This window comes from Salminus brasiliensis, chromosome 12 (assembly GCF_030463535.1).
Source record: "Salminus brasiliensis chromosome 12, fSalBra1.hap2, whole genome shotgun sequence".
Classification (NCBI taxonomy): domain Eukaryota; kingdom Metazoa; phylum Chordata; class Actinopteri; order Characiformes; family Bryconidae; genus Salminus; species Salminus brasiliensis.
In genome coordinates this window covers 27,369,226-27,385,164 of record NC_132889.1, presented here as the reverse complement: position 1 = coordinate 27,385,164, position 15,939 = coordinate 27,369,226, and the positions used below count along the sequence as shown (strand labels likewise).

Below are 15,939 nucleotides of genomic sequence, written 5' to 3'. Positions count from 1 at the left end.
GGATGTACAGGATGATGGCGATGATGAGGGTAAGGTTGATTTTTTAATCATAGATTGGCTTCTACTGAAAACGTTAGATAAACACACTGTAAATAACCAGCACCAATCACTAGAAACTATCAACCATTATTACACTTACGTTCTTTAATGCAGTGGCCTAAATGGTGACGTTAAACAGCTTTATTTATAAATATTTTTATAAATTATATAAAATATATAGATTTATTTATATAATTTAACCACTTACTGGATCTCCACCAAGTTTAAAAATGCTCTTAGAGCTTAACTGATCCGGAGTGAACCCAGGTCTGTGATTAAAGTGCTAGCTAATTCATGATTTTAACCTCACTCCTAGGGACCTGCATCCTCATTTCCTATTACAGGACAAACGAGTCGGTCCTTTCTTCAGCAAAAGCTTAGTCGTGCTCCACTTCTCTATTTTTCTCGCTTACTTCTCTGGACGCTGTTGCTCGACTATTTCCTCTATGTCAGTTGCAGTGCTTATTATTATACACAGATCAGATTGGCCACGTGTGATATGTACAGCACATGTGATTGGTCTGTTGGAGTTTCCTGGGCAATTCGGTCATTGTAATATACACCCCTGCACTCACCACATCATAATCAATGCATACAATTGTTCTAACGTTTACTTCCTAAATATGAAAAAAAAAAAATAATTGTTTTACCTGATGTACAATCAAGTGCAACTCACATGGTAATGAACAGAGGTATGTTTAATCTTTAAGAGTAGTTACTGTACATAGCACCTTTTAATAAAGACACTTTACAAATCTTATAAATGTAGTTTGTTGTCCACATTCAAAATAGAACAGCATTTCTGAGATGTACACAAAGTCATTCACAGTGGTTTGATGGGAAATTGTGCATTAATTTCTGTACAGTGGTGGTGATCCAGCCAGAGAGTCATGTCTACAGCTTAAATATAAAACTTTTAATTACCTTTAAAAATGGCTCATTGGCTTTTTATATTTGTAGTGTAATACTTTCGGTGTTAAAATGGTGTAAAAACTAGGACACCCTTGATGAAAACTCTTGTCTTTTTCAATATTTTTTAAATATTTGGACATTTTGATCTAATTCTAATTCTACGCATTTTAAGTAGTAACACATTTAGGGGTGTCCTAATGTTTTCCTTACAAGGAAATTAATTTATATTAATTACATTAATTAATTAATTACATTTTACAAATTATGTCTTCGTTTTTATATGATTAGTTACATAACCTCCAGCTCTAAATACTGTTAAAATGAAGATGAAGTATTTAACCTGTTTATAGAAAGACAAGAGGTACAGGACATGTCCTAATCCTTTCACATGACTGTGTGGATTAAGGCCAAAATAACAACTTTGAAATGTAAAAATCTCTTCAGACATCTGGTTTAGACCACCACCTTCTAAAAAATTCATTGTTGGTACTTGGTAAGTTTCTGCACAAAAGCCCTGCACATAAATGTCTGCGCATCAAATCATGCTAAACTGTTTAATTCTCAACCATTTATGATAATTATGTTGAAAAATTGAAAAAAAAAAAATCTAAATTCACATTTAAGCTACGTTTACTACATAAGCTCACCTGACAAAAAGTGCATAATTTTCTTCTCTAACAATTGGTTATGTGTCCCCCTGCCTTAAGAACAGTGGTAGTCTTGTCCGTGTAAGCATTACCTCATCCACTTTTCCATTAACATGGTGCACATTTCAGCCAGAGTCCATGAATGTGCTTATTTCAACATTTCACCGGCTGTTCCAAACTGAGGCCTGGAACTAAGGTCTGGTGATTCTGCTGGTCAGTCAAAGTGTTCCAGTGCTCCATCGTCATCATGTCTACGAAACGGTCATGCAGAGACAGTTATGCTCCTGGAATGTGGGAATATCAGTGTTGTGTTCTTCTTGGGACATGGAGAACAAAATTCATGGAAGAGAATTGGACAGGAATCTCAGGAAACCATTGGTGCAGTCATTAAGGCACGGAGACACGTAAACATGTATTAACTCAAGGTTTTCAATTTCTTTGGCTAATCAGCTCATTTGCAGTATTGAGGACTATGAGGAAATAAGTAGCTCAAACATAAATGTCTTTCTTTCAGTCACAACAGAACCAAGATCCGTTGACTGATTGTGTAAAATGAGTGTATATACAGTGCCAAAAGGTAATATACAAAGTTTACTAAAATTTCACATTTCTGAACTTTAGAAAGCCCTGCTGTCTGAGCTAAAGATTAGATTTGTAAACATGTTCATTAAAAACTAAAAATGAATGCTTAAATCTCACCACACTTTATCAGCAGCACTAGTGAAGAGGATGAAGACCTTATCATAAGTCCTTATTTTGGTCAAGCAGTGACACCTTCAGGGAAAACGTTTCACACCACATTTTTCATCAACCTCAAGCTTTAAAACAACAGCACACTTTGGAGTGGTGTGGAGTGCACACTGGCATCTTTAATGCTGATGTGTAAAGTGTTTCAGGAACCTGGAGGGGGCTGCTGGAGGGAAGCCTTGGTCTCTGTGCTTGGGCAGAATGAGTCTGGCATGCATTTCGCATACTCCACCAGCTCGTACGACTCACGTATATCGGATAACCCAAACCAGAATACGATCCAGCTGCCATTGGTGAAGCTCCCGTCACAGTGTTTGAAGTACCTGAGGAATCGGGATGAGGGTAAGGGTGGTTGTGACATTGTGTGCTCATTTCTTTGGCCAATATAAAATTCTTAGGCTACTTTAAAATATTAATTTCATTGATTTGTCAATATAATTCAATGTATTCTAAACTGTCCCAAAGTAATAACTGTGGTAAAATTTGACAAATTACAAACAAAAACCCTACTTCAGCAACATCCGGAAATATCTAACCCCTCCACAATCCAGCGTTTTTCCCGCTCCCATTAACCTGAACTAGCTCATCAACTTATGACTTAGACCATCCTGAGTAACATGGTGTAGTAACAGGTACAGGACTACACTGTGTGGTGAGAATAACCTATCTTACCATGGATTAATGTGGTTGGTGGAGCGGGACCTCCAGAAGAGCTTGCCCAGGTCCTGGCGGATACACTCCCACAGGAGCTGACTGGTGCCCTGGCCCTGTTTACTGCCACTCACTACAAACTTATCCAGATACAGAGTGCCACTGCTCACAGGCTCAGTGGTGATGATAGCTGCCGCACTATACCTAAAAGTGTAGAAAGCAGGTGAGCACACAATACTTCAGCCCAATTAAAAACACACTATAACTACTGTACACACACTGCACTATACCCACCCTCTCAACGTACAGAACAGAACGTAAAAGTACTGGAATGACATATTGACTGCTGAAGAGAAAGAGGAATATCCAAGCTCATAATCTGACTGCAAAGCTCTGTTATGAAACTGTTTAGGAGGAAACTGCAGTTCTTCACCCTGTTTGAGAAAGGAATCCTCATTTCCAGTACAGCTGAGTAATGAAAAGTTATAACTCTCTTAAAACTAGGAATATTCAGGAGTCTTATTCAAAAAAGTCATGAAAATTTAAGTAACTGGTTTGTAAAGAAGACTTTTCCTCAATTTGGCTGACATTAAACCTTAAGTTACCATGTCTGAAGTCTACACTCCACTCAAACAAGGATGTTCTTACCCTTCTGACAGGTAGATGGAATGTAATCTCCCCTTAAGAGAAGTGATGTAATCCTCCTTCAGCTTCTTCCCAAATGATTTGTTGATCAGAGCCAGGAAACGGTCCACATCTATGTCCTCCAGGTTTCTGTACCTGTAAGAGAAGGATCCTCATTTTTAAAAGCCATTGCATCAAGTTCTGTATTCCACACACATTGCTGTCACACAAAAACCTTGTAATTTCCTCTGCATTTTACACTTGTTTACATAGTTCGACTGTCATTTGTTCTTTACATTATATCAAAATTTCATAATGGACCAAGAGAAATGCTGCAATTCAAGATTTTTTTTTCTCCTCCGGTAAAGTTTAATTTTGGAGATGCAAGGTTTTTGCGTAACAACAGCGATATAGGCATTTCAGATGTCATACTCAACCCCCCCTTAAACTGACGGCTTTGTTATTTAGTTTTTAATCATAGTACTTATTAATTTATAACTGAATAATTTACAGTAGTTTTTAAGTAGTAATATTATCAATGAAATACTAATCACTTCAGGTTGTGTTAATGCAAAAACAATTTCATACTTTTATTAGTCACATTTCAGTGGTCAGTGTCATAAAATTCTGCAGGACCCTTTGTGCTAAAATTGGCACCAAGCTAAAAATGATCAAACAATGAAAATAGAATGATGACATTTTTATGTGACAGTAACAATGCAAACGTGATCTCGTTATGGAAGTAAGGGACTAAAGTTAGGTTTCATATATGGGCTCTTGCTGTTTATGATCTTAAAATAAATTATTAGTAGTTTTAGAAACTAAATGCTGTTTCATCTGTTTGTATCTGCAATCAAAACGTCTTTTTCCTTCCCACTGATTCCAATCATACTCACATTATACAACTGTGTAAAATAATATAAACAAATAATTAAATACACACAAATACACAAACTCACATACTTGTGAATAGGATCTCCATTTTTGAACAGGGTGCCTGAACCTGAAAAAGACGTTAGAAGTTAGAATAACACTGCAGTAGGAGAAGATCAGATCATATATACAGTCATGCCCGAAAGTATTCATACCCCTGTCAAAGTTTGACTTAAATTTACTTTTATTTAACCAGAAATTATATTTTTGCCTGGAAATGACACAGGCATCTTCCAGGAGATAACACGATGATGTACAAGAGGCATCATTGTGGGAAAAAATATTTCTCAGCTTTTATACACATTTGAACAAAAAGTGGCATGTCCAAAATTATTCATACCCTTCTCAATAATTAATAGAAAAGCCTTTATTGGCTATTACAGCAATCAAATGCTTCCTGTAATTGCTGACCAGCTTTTTGCATGTCTCCACTGGTATTTTTGCCTATTCATCTTTAGTGATGAGCTCCAACTCTTTGAGGTTCGAGGGTCTCCTTGCCATCACCCTGATCTTTAGCTCCCTCCACAGATTCTCAATTGGATTCAAGTCAGGACTCTGGCTGGGCCACTGCAAAACATTAATGTTTTTGTCTGCTAACCATTTCTTCACCACTTTGGCTGTGTGTTTTGGGTCATTGTCATGCTGAAATGTCCACCGGTTCCCAAGGCCAAGTTTCTCTGCAGACTGCCTGATGTTGTTGTTGTTGAGAATCTTGATGTATTGCTCTTTTTTCATGGTGCCATTTACTGCGATCAAGTTCCCTGGTCCATTGGCTGAAAAACACCCCCAAAACATTAGGTTCCCACCACCATGTTTGACAGTGGGGATGGTGTTCTTAGGGTTGAAGGCTTCTCCTTTTTTACGCCAAATGGTGCACACATCATTGTGGCCAAACAATTCAATTTTTGTTTCATCTGACCATAAAACAGAACACCAGAAGTCTTCTTCTTTGTCCAGATGAGCATTTGCAAAGGTCAAGCGGGCTTTTGTGTGCCTTTTCTGGAGAAGTGGTGTCCTCCTTGGCCTGCGTCCGTGGAACCCAGCAGTGTGCAGTGTCCGTTGAACTGTCTGCCTTGAGATGTCGCCACCAGCAGAGTCCAGATTCACCAGGATGGCCTTGGTGGTGATCCTTGGATTTTTCTTCACCTCTCTCACTATTCTCCTGGCCAGCACAGGTGTCACTTTTGGCTTCCGACCACATCTTCTGAGATTTTCCACAGTGCGGAACTTCTTGTATTTTTTAATAATACTTTGCACTGTAGCCACTGGAACTTGAAAACATTTTGATATGACTTTATAGCCCTTTCCTGACTTGTGAGCGGCCACAATGCACAGCCGCAGGTCCTTAGTGAGCTCCTTTGTCTTAGCCATGACTGTCCACAAACCAACTGCAGAGAGCTGCTGTTTTTCTCCTGTTGAGTTGATTAAAACAGCTGTTCCCAATGAATCAGGGTAATTAGGATGCTTTAAAACAGCTTGGACTATTTGGAATGGTATAGAACTTTGGATTTTCAAATGTGTATAAAAGCTGAGAAATACTTTTTCCCACAATGATGCCTCTTGTACATCATCGTGTTATCTCCTGGGAGATGCCTGTGTCGTTTCAAGGCAAAAATATAACTTCTGGTTAAATAAAAGTAAATTTAAGTCAAACTTTGCCAGGGGTATGAATACTTTCGGGCATGACTGTATATATATATATATATATATATATATAGTTAATATGTAATTATTATGCATCATCATTATTATTATTATTATCAATATTATTATTATTATTATCATCAGTATTTGTATTTTGGAGCTATGTAAAATACTACTGAAATGTAGCACCATTACAGGACAGTCATGTGTTAACTGTGATATTTGAGAACTTGCTGATACATTTTTATCCAAAAATAGTGACCCTGAGTTCAGTTACAGTACTGTATGTTCAGTACAACATATGTATCATATGTTTACACGTGACACAAAAACAAGCCCACATTTCTTAAGGTGTAACAACACAGTTTCTCTAAACTTTTGGGAGAAAAAAAACTCTAAAGGAATTAGGAATAACTGTAAGAGTCAAACAGCAGGTTCGTTGTCTTCCCTCCCCTATTTTCAACTCGCTTTCAGTTGATTTCCTTCTGCGATAAAACCAAAAAAGCCACATAGACCTGAATGCAAAAGTAGAAAACTGGCCTTTCTACATTATCAATATAGTCTATCACTAGGTATCGCTAAGAGCTATGGGAAGTCTTTTTTACGATGTCCAAGACCCGAGCTCCAGGGAAGCAGGAGATAAAGGTTTTACCTTCATAGGGAGCCAAGATCAAGCTCTGTACAACTGAGTCTCCAAAAACTAAAGCGCTGTTCAGCACTGTGACTAAAGAGGAAAATGACTGAGACCTTTATATCCATTACTGACTGTGAAATTAGGTCAGGCTGCTCAAAGTTTCATTTGTTAATGGTTATTGTGTTACTGGCCTTTACAGTACTGATATCACAGAAAGCTTTTTTTTACTACTGGCACTCAATGTGCAAGATGTCAATTCTCGGTACATCTTTGCTACATCGGCTCCAGAACATTCCAAGAAGTTAGCGGTTTCTGAGATACTACCACCCTTTGCCCAGTACCTTATTATCATGCCCTTTAGGACATCAGTAAAATTGTGTGATTTGCCCATGACCACCGCATTGCATTATGCTACTTTTGACTGGTGAGCTACATTATTTATATACATGCTGCAACCCTGTCTTGTGGCATCTGTGAAATCCCGGACTGAGTTCATTTCAAACCGGGGTGGTCATACTATTCTGAAATGACTGTGACAGCTGGCGAACGGTGGTAGCATTACAAAAACCGCTAACTTAGTGGGATGTCCTAAAACTGCCTTAGCAAAGGTGTATAGAGAACAGACTTCTAGCACATCAACACAGCATAGCAGTGGTGCCCTATAGTAATTTTGACTCCAGTGGCACATAGCAATCGATGAGTCACTGTGGAACAGTTAACCTCTACATCTAAAACACCTTCTATCACCAAATAGTCTATGCCACAAAATCTCGCTAGTGTCTGTAGGTGGCAGATCTTTCAGTGAAGTGGCACCAAAAGTCCAGAACCTTTCCATCTCCTCCATCGTGTGCTTCAAATCCTAGTTAAAGACTTGCCTTTTCTCTTTGTCCTATCCGTCTCATTCTGCTGATGGTTAGCCAAGTCATGTTTTATTGCTGTGCCATTTTCTGACGTATACTACTATAGAAAAGTCCAGGTCAAATTAAGATCTCTTTGTAATGAAATAGGATTAGAAGAGCTTTGCGACATACAGTATATGGACAAAAGTTATGGGACACCTGCTTATTCATTGCTTCTTCAGAAATCAAGGGTATTAAAGGGTTTAGTAGCTGTGACTATTTGACTGCATTTAGTTACAAGATTGTTAGATATGTCAGAATGTTGGATGATCACCACCCCACTTTATCCCCAACTCCCCAATTCATCCCAAGAAAATTGGATGGAACACCAACCTTTCCAGAGAACACAGTTTCACTGCTCCACAGCTCAATGCTGGGGGCTTTATACTTCTCCAGCGGACACCTGGCATTAGGCACGTGTGTGTGCATTTGCACATCAGTGTCAGCAATGGGTAGCTGAATGCATATATTTACATTTACATTTACATTTACGGCATTTAGCAGACGCTCTTATCCAGAGCGACTTACAAAGTGCTTTGCTATTTACCCAAGAAAAGCCTTAGCTAGTTAGAATAGACTAATAATACAAAAGATACCTCCAAGCTTAGACATATATTAGAATGGGTGTCCACAAATAATTGGTAATATAATGTATGTTGTAATTTATATTGCCTAGCTATACTCTAGAGAGAGAGAGAGAGAGAGAGAGAGATTGTGTATGTGTTTCTCACCCTTATGGCTGAAGAGTTCTGTCAGCAGTGTGTTGGCTGAAGTGACTACAGCAGAGCTCTCAGGCGGGAGCTGGTTCAGGAGCTGAGCGATAGCGCTGACCCGTCTGCGCTCCCGTGCACACAGCCATGTAGCTGAGGACAGTGTCGGCAGGTCAGCTGGCAGTGAAACTGTCCCCACAACCTGACAAACACACCAATACACTTTAAGTCACCACATCTGTTCATTGGCCTTCATTAAGCTGAAAGAGTAAACCTTTACAAGACAGGAGTGTACAAACCGATGACCACCAGCCATCTGCAGACCTCCAGCTTTATTAACAAATGACATACATCTAATATAGCTGTATATAGAAGAAAGAAAACAGGTGCACAACTGAAATCAACAAGATCGGAATCAGACAATTTCTACTACAGACACGCAACTGCATGAGCCAATTATGTGCACTCGCTCTGTACTTGTTGTTGTACCAAAATACTGTAGTGTAAATCTGTGCTATTAGAAAGTACTGGAGATGTGCCAGTGTGTTTCGTTCGTTCATTTTGCCAACAATGTGTCAGCTTAAATAAAAAAAAGGCTAATAAAAGTGGGCACACCTGCTTATCCATTATTTATTCTGTAATCAAAATTAAAATGAGGTGTATCCTGCTTCATCCCCAACTCGTCCCAGCTCAAGCGGGGGGGGGGGGGGGGGGGGGGGGGGATAAGGCCTGTGCTTTATCTGCTGCAGGGAGTCCTATTCTACAGGCAATACCTCTGTACAAGGACTAGACAATCTGTGTCACCGATAACTGCAACCTAAAGTAACTGACGACACTAATTAGAAGGGGTGTCCCCAAACATTTGGACATATATTTACAAATGTATAAAATTCATGAAACATTAATTGATTTTAGAAACTGACTTTCAATTCTTTCACTGTCTTTTGTCAGATTGCAGTTTGCAGTTTGAACACTAGGTGTCTTCTAACCTATCAATTACATTCAGTCTGATGAGCACTTCTCCTGCATTTAAATTAAACAAAAACCGCAAAAATGATTGTGTGTGTGTGTGTGTGTGTGTGTGTTTATTTTAATTGTGACACAAAAGAGACAGAAAAAGCATTAGAAAATGTAAGTCATGCTGGCACAATGAGGTTCAGAGGCAAGGGAAAACTGTGTGAAGTTACCAAATTGCATTCCAGGGTACAACATCGCTATCCAATCAAACTTGTCACTCAAATCAAATAGCAACTGCATTTTTTAAATTAATAATTTTATTGGTGCATTAAAAACATTCTAATGTTATAATATCTAAAACAATGTATTACAATATAAAATATACTGAATCTACTCTCTTTGTAGGTATATAGAATATGCTGAATCTACCCATCTCACTGATCATCTATAAGAAAAGGGAGTGCAATAATTAATTATTTAACATTTTCTTTTTCATTATTTTATTATGAGTGAAAAAAAGATATACGGAAAGAGAAGTCCTTCCCCCCAAACAAGAATTGAAAAACTAAAAAGCTAGTTGCAACAAAAAAGCATTTACAAGCTGTGAGACGGTGTTACTCAATACCGGTCATGCAGGGCTCCCAAACCTTTGCTTTGGACCTATTTCTTTTTTGTTATTCTGAAACTGTGAAAAACGGAAAGGAAAAGTAACTTTGTTTAAAATACGTCTTCTCCAACTTTATGCCTTTTGGAAGTCAGATCTTTTATCGCTCAGCTATTCACACTCAGATATTTTGACTGAAGTGCCCAAACAAACTTTTGCACACCACTGCGTAGCTTCTGCTTAGATAAGCGAGTGATGACAAATGCAGGGCATAGATGTATGTGGGTCAATATCAGATTATGTTTATCTCTTATCTTTTCTTTTGGTGGGTGTGGGTGGGCTTATGTGTGTGATTATGTCAGCACTGAGAACACTTTTGTTTGTTAAAGCCGTGTCTTTGGAAAACTGGCATTTATTACAAGCACACTGTGTTGGAAGTAGGGTTGCCACAGCATGAGATTTTCACAGTATGATAATATTAAGTTTTTTATGGTATGACAGTATACAATATTTTACAGTTTTTCCACTTCTTGTTCTTCTTATTGTACACTCTTAAAGGAATGTAAATAAATGTAATGTAAATATGAAGATAAATAAATAAAATAAATTAATAAGAAACTGGCATTTGAGATGGAGAATGTTTTTTTATCATTATGGTCAATGATTCATTGATTTTTAAAATCTGAAAAAAAAGAAATTGGTGGGATTCTCTATTTGGTTGCATTTTTTCCTCCTACTCGTATCAAGTAAACCATACATTTTAATTCCATGGTATAACAATCAATGGTATACTGCTGCAACCTCAGTAGTAAGGTAACATTAGGCAAGTTTTGAGCAAAACAGTAGCAAACTAATAAATGAATAATAGTAAAGTGAATTAAATCCTTTAATTGTTGAATGTGAAGTGTGTTGCTTTTATTTTTTTCTGAAACTTGTTATAAATGTATGTTATATATGTAATAAGGTTACAGAAAACATTATTATTAAGAGTTAAATTACTAATAGGTGTTTGGTTCACATTGATGGGTGTATGCTCACCTTGCAGTTCTGGTTGCTGAGGCCACCCCTGCTGTTGAGGAAAATGACTTTGAGGGGCTGTAAGGCTCGCGAGATGGCAGCAGTGACCTGAACAGAGTCGAGGAGCATGGAACAGCCAGCTGCATCACGACCCACAGGACACACCACGGGAATGGTTCCACAGTCCAGACTCCACTGCAACAGAGATGTGTCCACTACCACCACAGAAGGACTGCTACTAACACAAACACACACATACACACAGCGAGATAAATACTACAAACAACATCAAACAACAAAGGCTTAGGAAACCTCAATAAATTCTCCCATATTTCTAAATATGTAGTTAAACTGTATAACAGATAGATATAGCTATAATACAGAATATAATACATTATTAAACACATAATACATTATTAAATAAAGGTAAAAAGGGAAAGGGTAAAAAGCTATAATGTTTTAACATTAATGTGTTAACACCAACTGTTACACCAACACCACCAATGCTTTGCCAAACTAGAGTGTGCTTTCATCACCCAGGCGAAATCAAGTCTGGGCAAGACTCTGAACACAACATTTCTACCTAGTGAAATACCTCGAGCCAACTGCCAAATGCCAAGAGTCGAACCTGCCAAACGCCATGGAAGTAAAGTACATAAGAGAACCAATCTAATGTTAAACAACTCTTTTTGTAACCACTTACAAACAGAAGTAAGTCTGGAATTAAAAATCTAATCTGAAAAGAAAATAAATGCCTCACATACTGTCTTTTGGGACTATTTATAAAATTACATTTTGTTGAATTCCCCTGTGACAGTATGTTCATAATTGTAACAGTCATATTTGATGTTTACATTATTGCTGTTTTACTTCTCTGTATTCCTTAGATTAAGTCCTGTTAATTCTGTCTTTAAGGCTGATATATGCAGATAATGAATGTGAATGGGTGTGACTAAATTATATGGCTTTTCATGACAATGAATTTTAAATAAGTTGTTTTTGACAGGCATGTGAAAATAAATAGCACACCCCATGAAAACATTCTCTGTTAAAACATTTAAAAATAGAGACACTTGTTCTTTATTTACCAATATTGAATGTAATATAACCAAACAAATAAATCAGGGGACATGTCTTTTAAGCATTATTTGTAAAATGTAATTAATATAAAAAAACATCTTTCTTGTAAGGGAAATTTATTTCTACTTAAAATGTCTACAATTAAAATCAGGTGCAGCACATTAGCTGCAGATGATGAGAACATCGCTTGGTCGTTCGCCTTCAAAAACCTCCAGAAATTTCATATTCTCTGTGTTCTCCATGTTCTCCATGATCATAGTGTTAAGGTGAGGTTTTGCGTCCCTTAAATATATCTAAGGTAATTGACTGTTAAACTTTATGCAACACTTAATGTTTTTTTAAGGGATTAATTAAGGAACATTCCATTTTTAAGGGAACATTTGAGGGTTTATGACAATTCCTCTTTTTTAAAAAATAGCCCTTAGTTATTGACAAAGACAAAGAATTTGTATAACTGTGCAGCTGGTTTTATGTATTTGTAAACTATGTATATTGTATTCATTAAAATGTCAGTGGGACAGTGGACAGAGATTGTGCTTAAATGCTGAAATGACTCATATACCTTATAGTATTAGGTGTGTAGTACTCAGTAGGGACTTAGCCTTAGTTTGCTCTTGAATGTTGAAGTGAGTGGAATCACCATGCCGAGATTCAAAGAGCTCTCTGAGGCCCTCAGAATAAAGGTTGTAGATGCATATCGGATGAGATTTAAAGAGATATCAGAACATTTAGAAGTCAGCCCTTCCACAATATCTAATCTAATGTCCTAATGACTAATGAATTACCCATAAGTGTTTTTAAAACTGCACATACATTTATCATACACATTTTATCTGAAGGTGAGGAAAATTCAGCCGTCAATAATATGGAATTTAAATAAATTGTGTTCCCAATTAGGCTGAAACGTTATTTTGTAGATTTTGCAATGAGCTCCTGTCTTAGTCAGCGAATTTTAGTTAATCAAGGAAAGAAATCATTATTTCCTTCTCTGCATTACGACATTCACAATGTTGATTTGCCATGTGTGTTCTCACCTAGACAAAATCTTACCCAACAAATACACACTCTGTGACGGAAGGCTCAAGCTGGCCTGTTTTTAATCTTTAATGGCGTCCCAGGTGAGAGTGCTGACTCACCTCCCACCATGTTGCGGCTCCTGAAGTTGCAGCAGCGCCTCAGCGCTAAAGAAAGGCATGACGCTGGCCGAGTTGTGCTGAAGGGCCTCAGCGAGAGCTTGGCAATACTTCACCAACAGAGTCCTGCAGTCAGAGGAAATAGGCCCATCTGCTCCACTGTCCCTCTCCACCAGCTCAGGAGGAAGACCCATCACTACCACTGACTTCATATCCATGCGCTGCAGGAAGGAGAGGCCAAAGGCCAGGCTCTGCACCATCTCACGACTCTTGAACACTGAGGGGTCAATCTGGAGAGAACGGTTCAAAATGTTACTCAGGCTTGACTGTCCATTGACTTTTAAAACTCGTTTGGCACATCGGCATTAGAGACAGCATTCTGGGATCACTGGTTATTATCACTGGATATTGAAGGGGAAAAAATGCTTGGTATTTGCTGCAATCCTGTAACTCTGACTGTACCTCTGTATCTGTTACAGATCTAGATCTGTTCACTGTGATATTGTTATCTATGTGCTGAATTCCCCTGTAGGGTAGAAGAATGCAAGGGTAGTTTGAGCAGACTAGTCTTTATGCGAAGAGCTTCAATGAAAAATCATTTATCATCATAAAAATTAGGATTAGAAGTAAGAATATTGGACAGATATGAATATCGGACGATCAGCAAGATTTCAATACCAGTAACAATAACAGAAAAGGAAACACAGTGTGGTGTCATCTCCTATCAGTACTGATAGTTATCAGAATCAGGACGGGTTCAGCGGGCTCACACTGGGTGCTGCCTCGGTGTTAGCTTACATTTACATTTAAGGCATTTCGCAGACGCTCTTATCCAGAGTGCTCATCCAAAAGTGCTTCACGGTTTACTCAGAAAACACCCTTAGCTAGTTTGTATAGACTAAGATCAAAAGATATCTTCAAGCGTAGACATTACTAAACACAAAAGTCAATATGGAGACCATAATACTCGGTCCTACACTTCGCTCAAAGACTGAAGATGGGTCTTTAGTCAACAATTGAAGACAGTGTTCGGACACCCAGGGGAACTTGCCGGGACGCTTGTCTTAAGGGATGGCGGGTCAAGCCGAGCCATACTTGAAGCTCGCAGGGCTCTTGGTCCTGATTGGCTTTTGACCTTTGCTGAATATTACTGTCAAATATCAAATCAGCAGATCCTTAAGACTTCAATATCATCTAAAGTGTTGATGTAATGTTCTTGGAACATTTTAATAATAATTTGCTTGATTATTATTTTTTTTATGTTTTAAAATAGTAACTTAGCATAATAATATTACTGGTGGTGGTGATCTACAAAATATGTGCAACATGATTTTGTCCAAATATATCTGGCAACCTAAAAAAAAAAGTCTTTCCACTTTTGAAAGGACACTTAACCTGGATTTCTTGTGTCTACAGCTGCAGTTTTGGGATGCTCTACATAGCTCCCTCGTGTGACTTTCTCCACCACGAAACATGGATTGGTTTACGTTCACCTCTTCAAAATGTCAAGTGTGAAAACCCGAGCTTTTTAACGACAGCGGGGTCTCACGAACCCTCCGGTGAGGCCCTCTGTCCCCGCTCACCCTCAGCGTGTGTCCGGCATCTGTGAGAGCTGGCCGGACTGAACCGCTCTCGGCACAGCTCACAGCTCAGCGTTATTACAGGCGACGTTACAGGATAACAGGCGCTGCTGACACTAGAACAATCTCCCCCGGGTTTGTGTCCAGCATGCGCTGCATAATTTTGACGAAGCTAGCTAATCGGCTAAGTTACACAAAGTTAGTTTGCTAAGTTAGCTTGGTGTTTAAAGAAAACGTGGCTCATTATTTCACTTCCATTCACTGGCTGTAGCCGTAGCGTTAGCCAGCCCTGCTCACGCACCTCCAGCACCGCGAAGGCGGGCGCCTGAGAGCGGTTAGCTCGCTGAAATTGCGTCAGCCAGTATCGAGCTTCTCGCGGATCCCCGCCGACTTCACTGAGGAAAGCCTTAACGTCCCGGTATATCAGCGTGCGGTTAGACCAAACGTTGCGGTCGCTGGCTGAAACAGAGCCGGGCGCCTCCTGCTGATTCCACACCGGGGTTTTGCTGCCCGGACCGGCGTTGCTGGCTGACATCATCCGCCGCTGAAGTTTGGCGAATCTCTGCTGCCCGCTGTGCTGCCGCTGAGCGAGCGGCGAGGGCTTGGATAAAAACTGACCCGCCATTACAATGGCCCTGCAGCCAGGGGTGCCGCCGTTCACTTTCGCCATGAGGTTGGTCAACGTTCAGCCGCGTCCCCCTTTTGGCTTCTGTCCCGGGCGCTGCGAGGCTCCCTAACTCTCTTTAACTCTGGCGTTACACCAGGAAGCACACCAGGTTACACCCCTCGGGTTGTGGATCTGTGGCCTCCCAAAAAAATGTGGAATCACGAGGCGGGGCCACAGCTGTCAAGGTCGGTTGCCATGACAACGGGGGTGATAACGGTGTACTGTCAGCATGGCCGGCCTGAATTCTGCAGAAACAGGGTTATCTGAAATCAAGGGCTTTATTAAGGGTCCAATAGGATGGAGAACTCTATGCTCATGGACCTATGTGAATAATGAGAGGTCAGTACATGTAAGGGATAAACTGTAAAACTAGAACAGGGCGGTAAAACGAAAAACGAAAAGAAAATCACTCCAGAACTGGAGTCAGGTACGAAACTTTATTCAGCCATAAAGGTTTAAAG

At 39.2% G+C, this 15,939-nt stretch overlaps 1 protein-coding gene across 2 annotated transcripts; it reads right to left on the bottom strand.

Moving 5' to 3' along the window:
• Positions 1–732: 732 nt before the first annotated feature.
• nags (N-acetylglutamate synthase) lies at positions 733–15,505 on the bottom strand. Of its 2 annotated transcripts, none has more exons than XM_072693596.1 (8): positions 15,113–15,505; positions 13,235–13,521; positions 11,040–11,256; positions 8,462–8,642; positions 4,584–4,623; positions 3,645–3,776; positions 3,018–3,200; positions 733–2,668 (listed from the first exon to the last, which is right to left on the bottom strand). In XM_072693596.1, exons 1-8 carry the CDS (start codon positions 15,479–15,481, stop codon positions 2,491–2,493), a joined length of 1,587 nt encoding a protein of 528 aa, XP_072549697.1. In that variant the 5' UTR covers positions 15,482–15,505; the 3' UTR covers positions 733–2,490. The 2 variants fall into 2 exon arrangements, with proteins under 2 accessions (XP_072549697.1, XP_072549698.1); XM_072693597.1 differs by having other exon boundaries at positions 11,040–11,253.
• Between the last annotated feature and the right edge of the window lie 434 nt (positions 15,506–15,939).

What these genes read in the sequence shown, in the direction of transcription:
- nags (XM_072693596.1), bottom strand. Translation starts at nt 15,481, where the DNA reads ATGGCGAAAGTGAACGGCGGCACCCCTGGCTGCAGGGCCATTGTAATG. An exon ending in TCCATCTACCTGTCAGAAGG is followed by an intron (nt 3,201 to 3,644) that starts GTAAGAACATCC and finishes CTACACTTTTAG; the next exon opens with GTATAGTGCGGCAGCTATCA. An exon ending in ACCAACCACATTAATCCATG is followed by an intron (nt 2,669 to 3,017) that starts GTAAGATAGGTT and finishes CCGATTCCTCAG; the next exon opens with GTACTTCAAACACTGTGACG.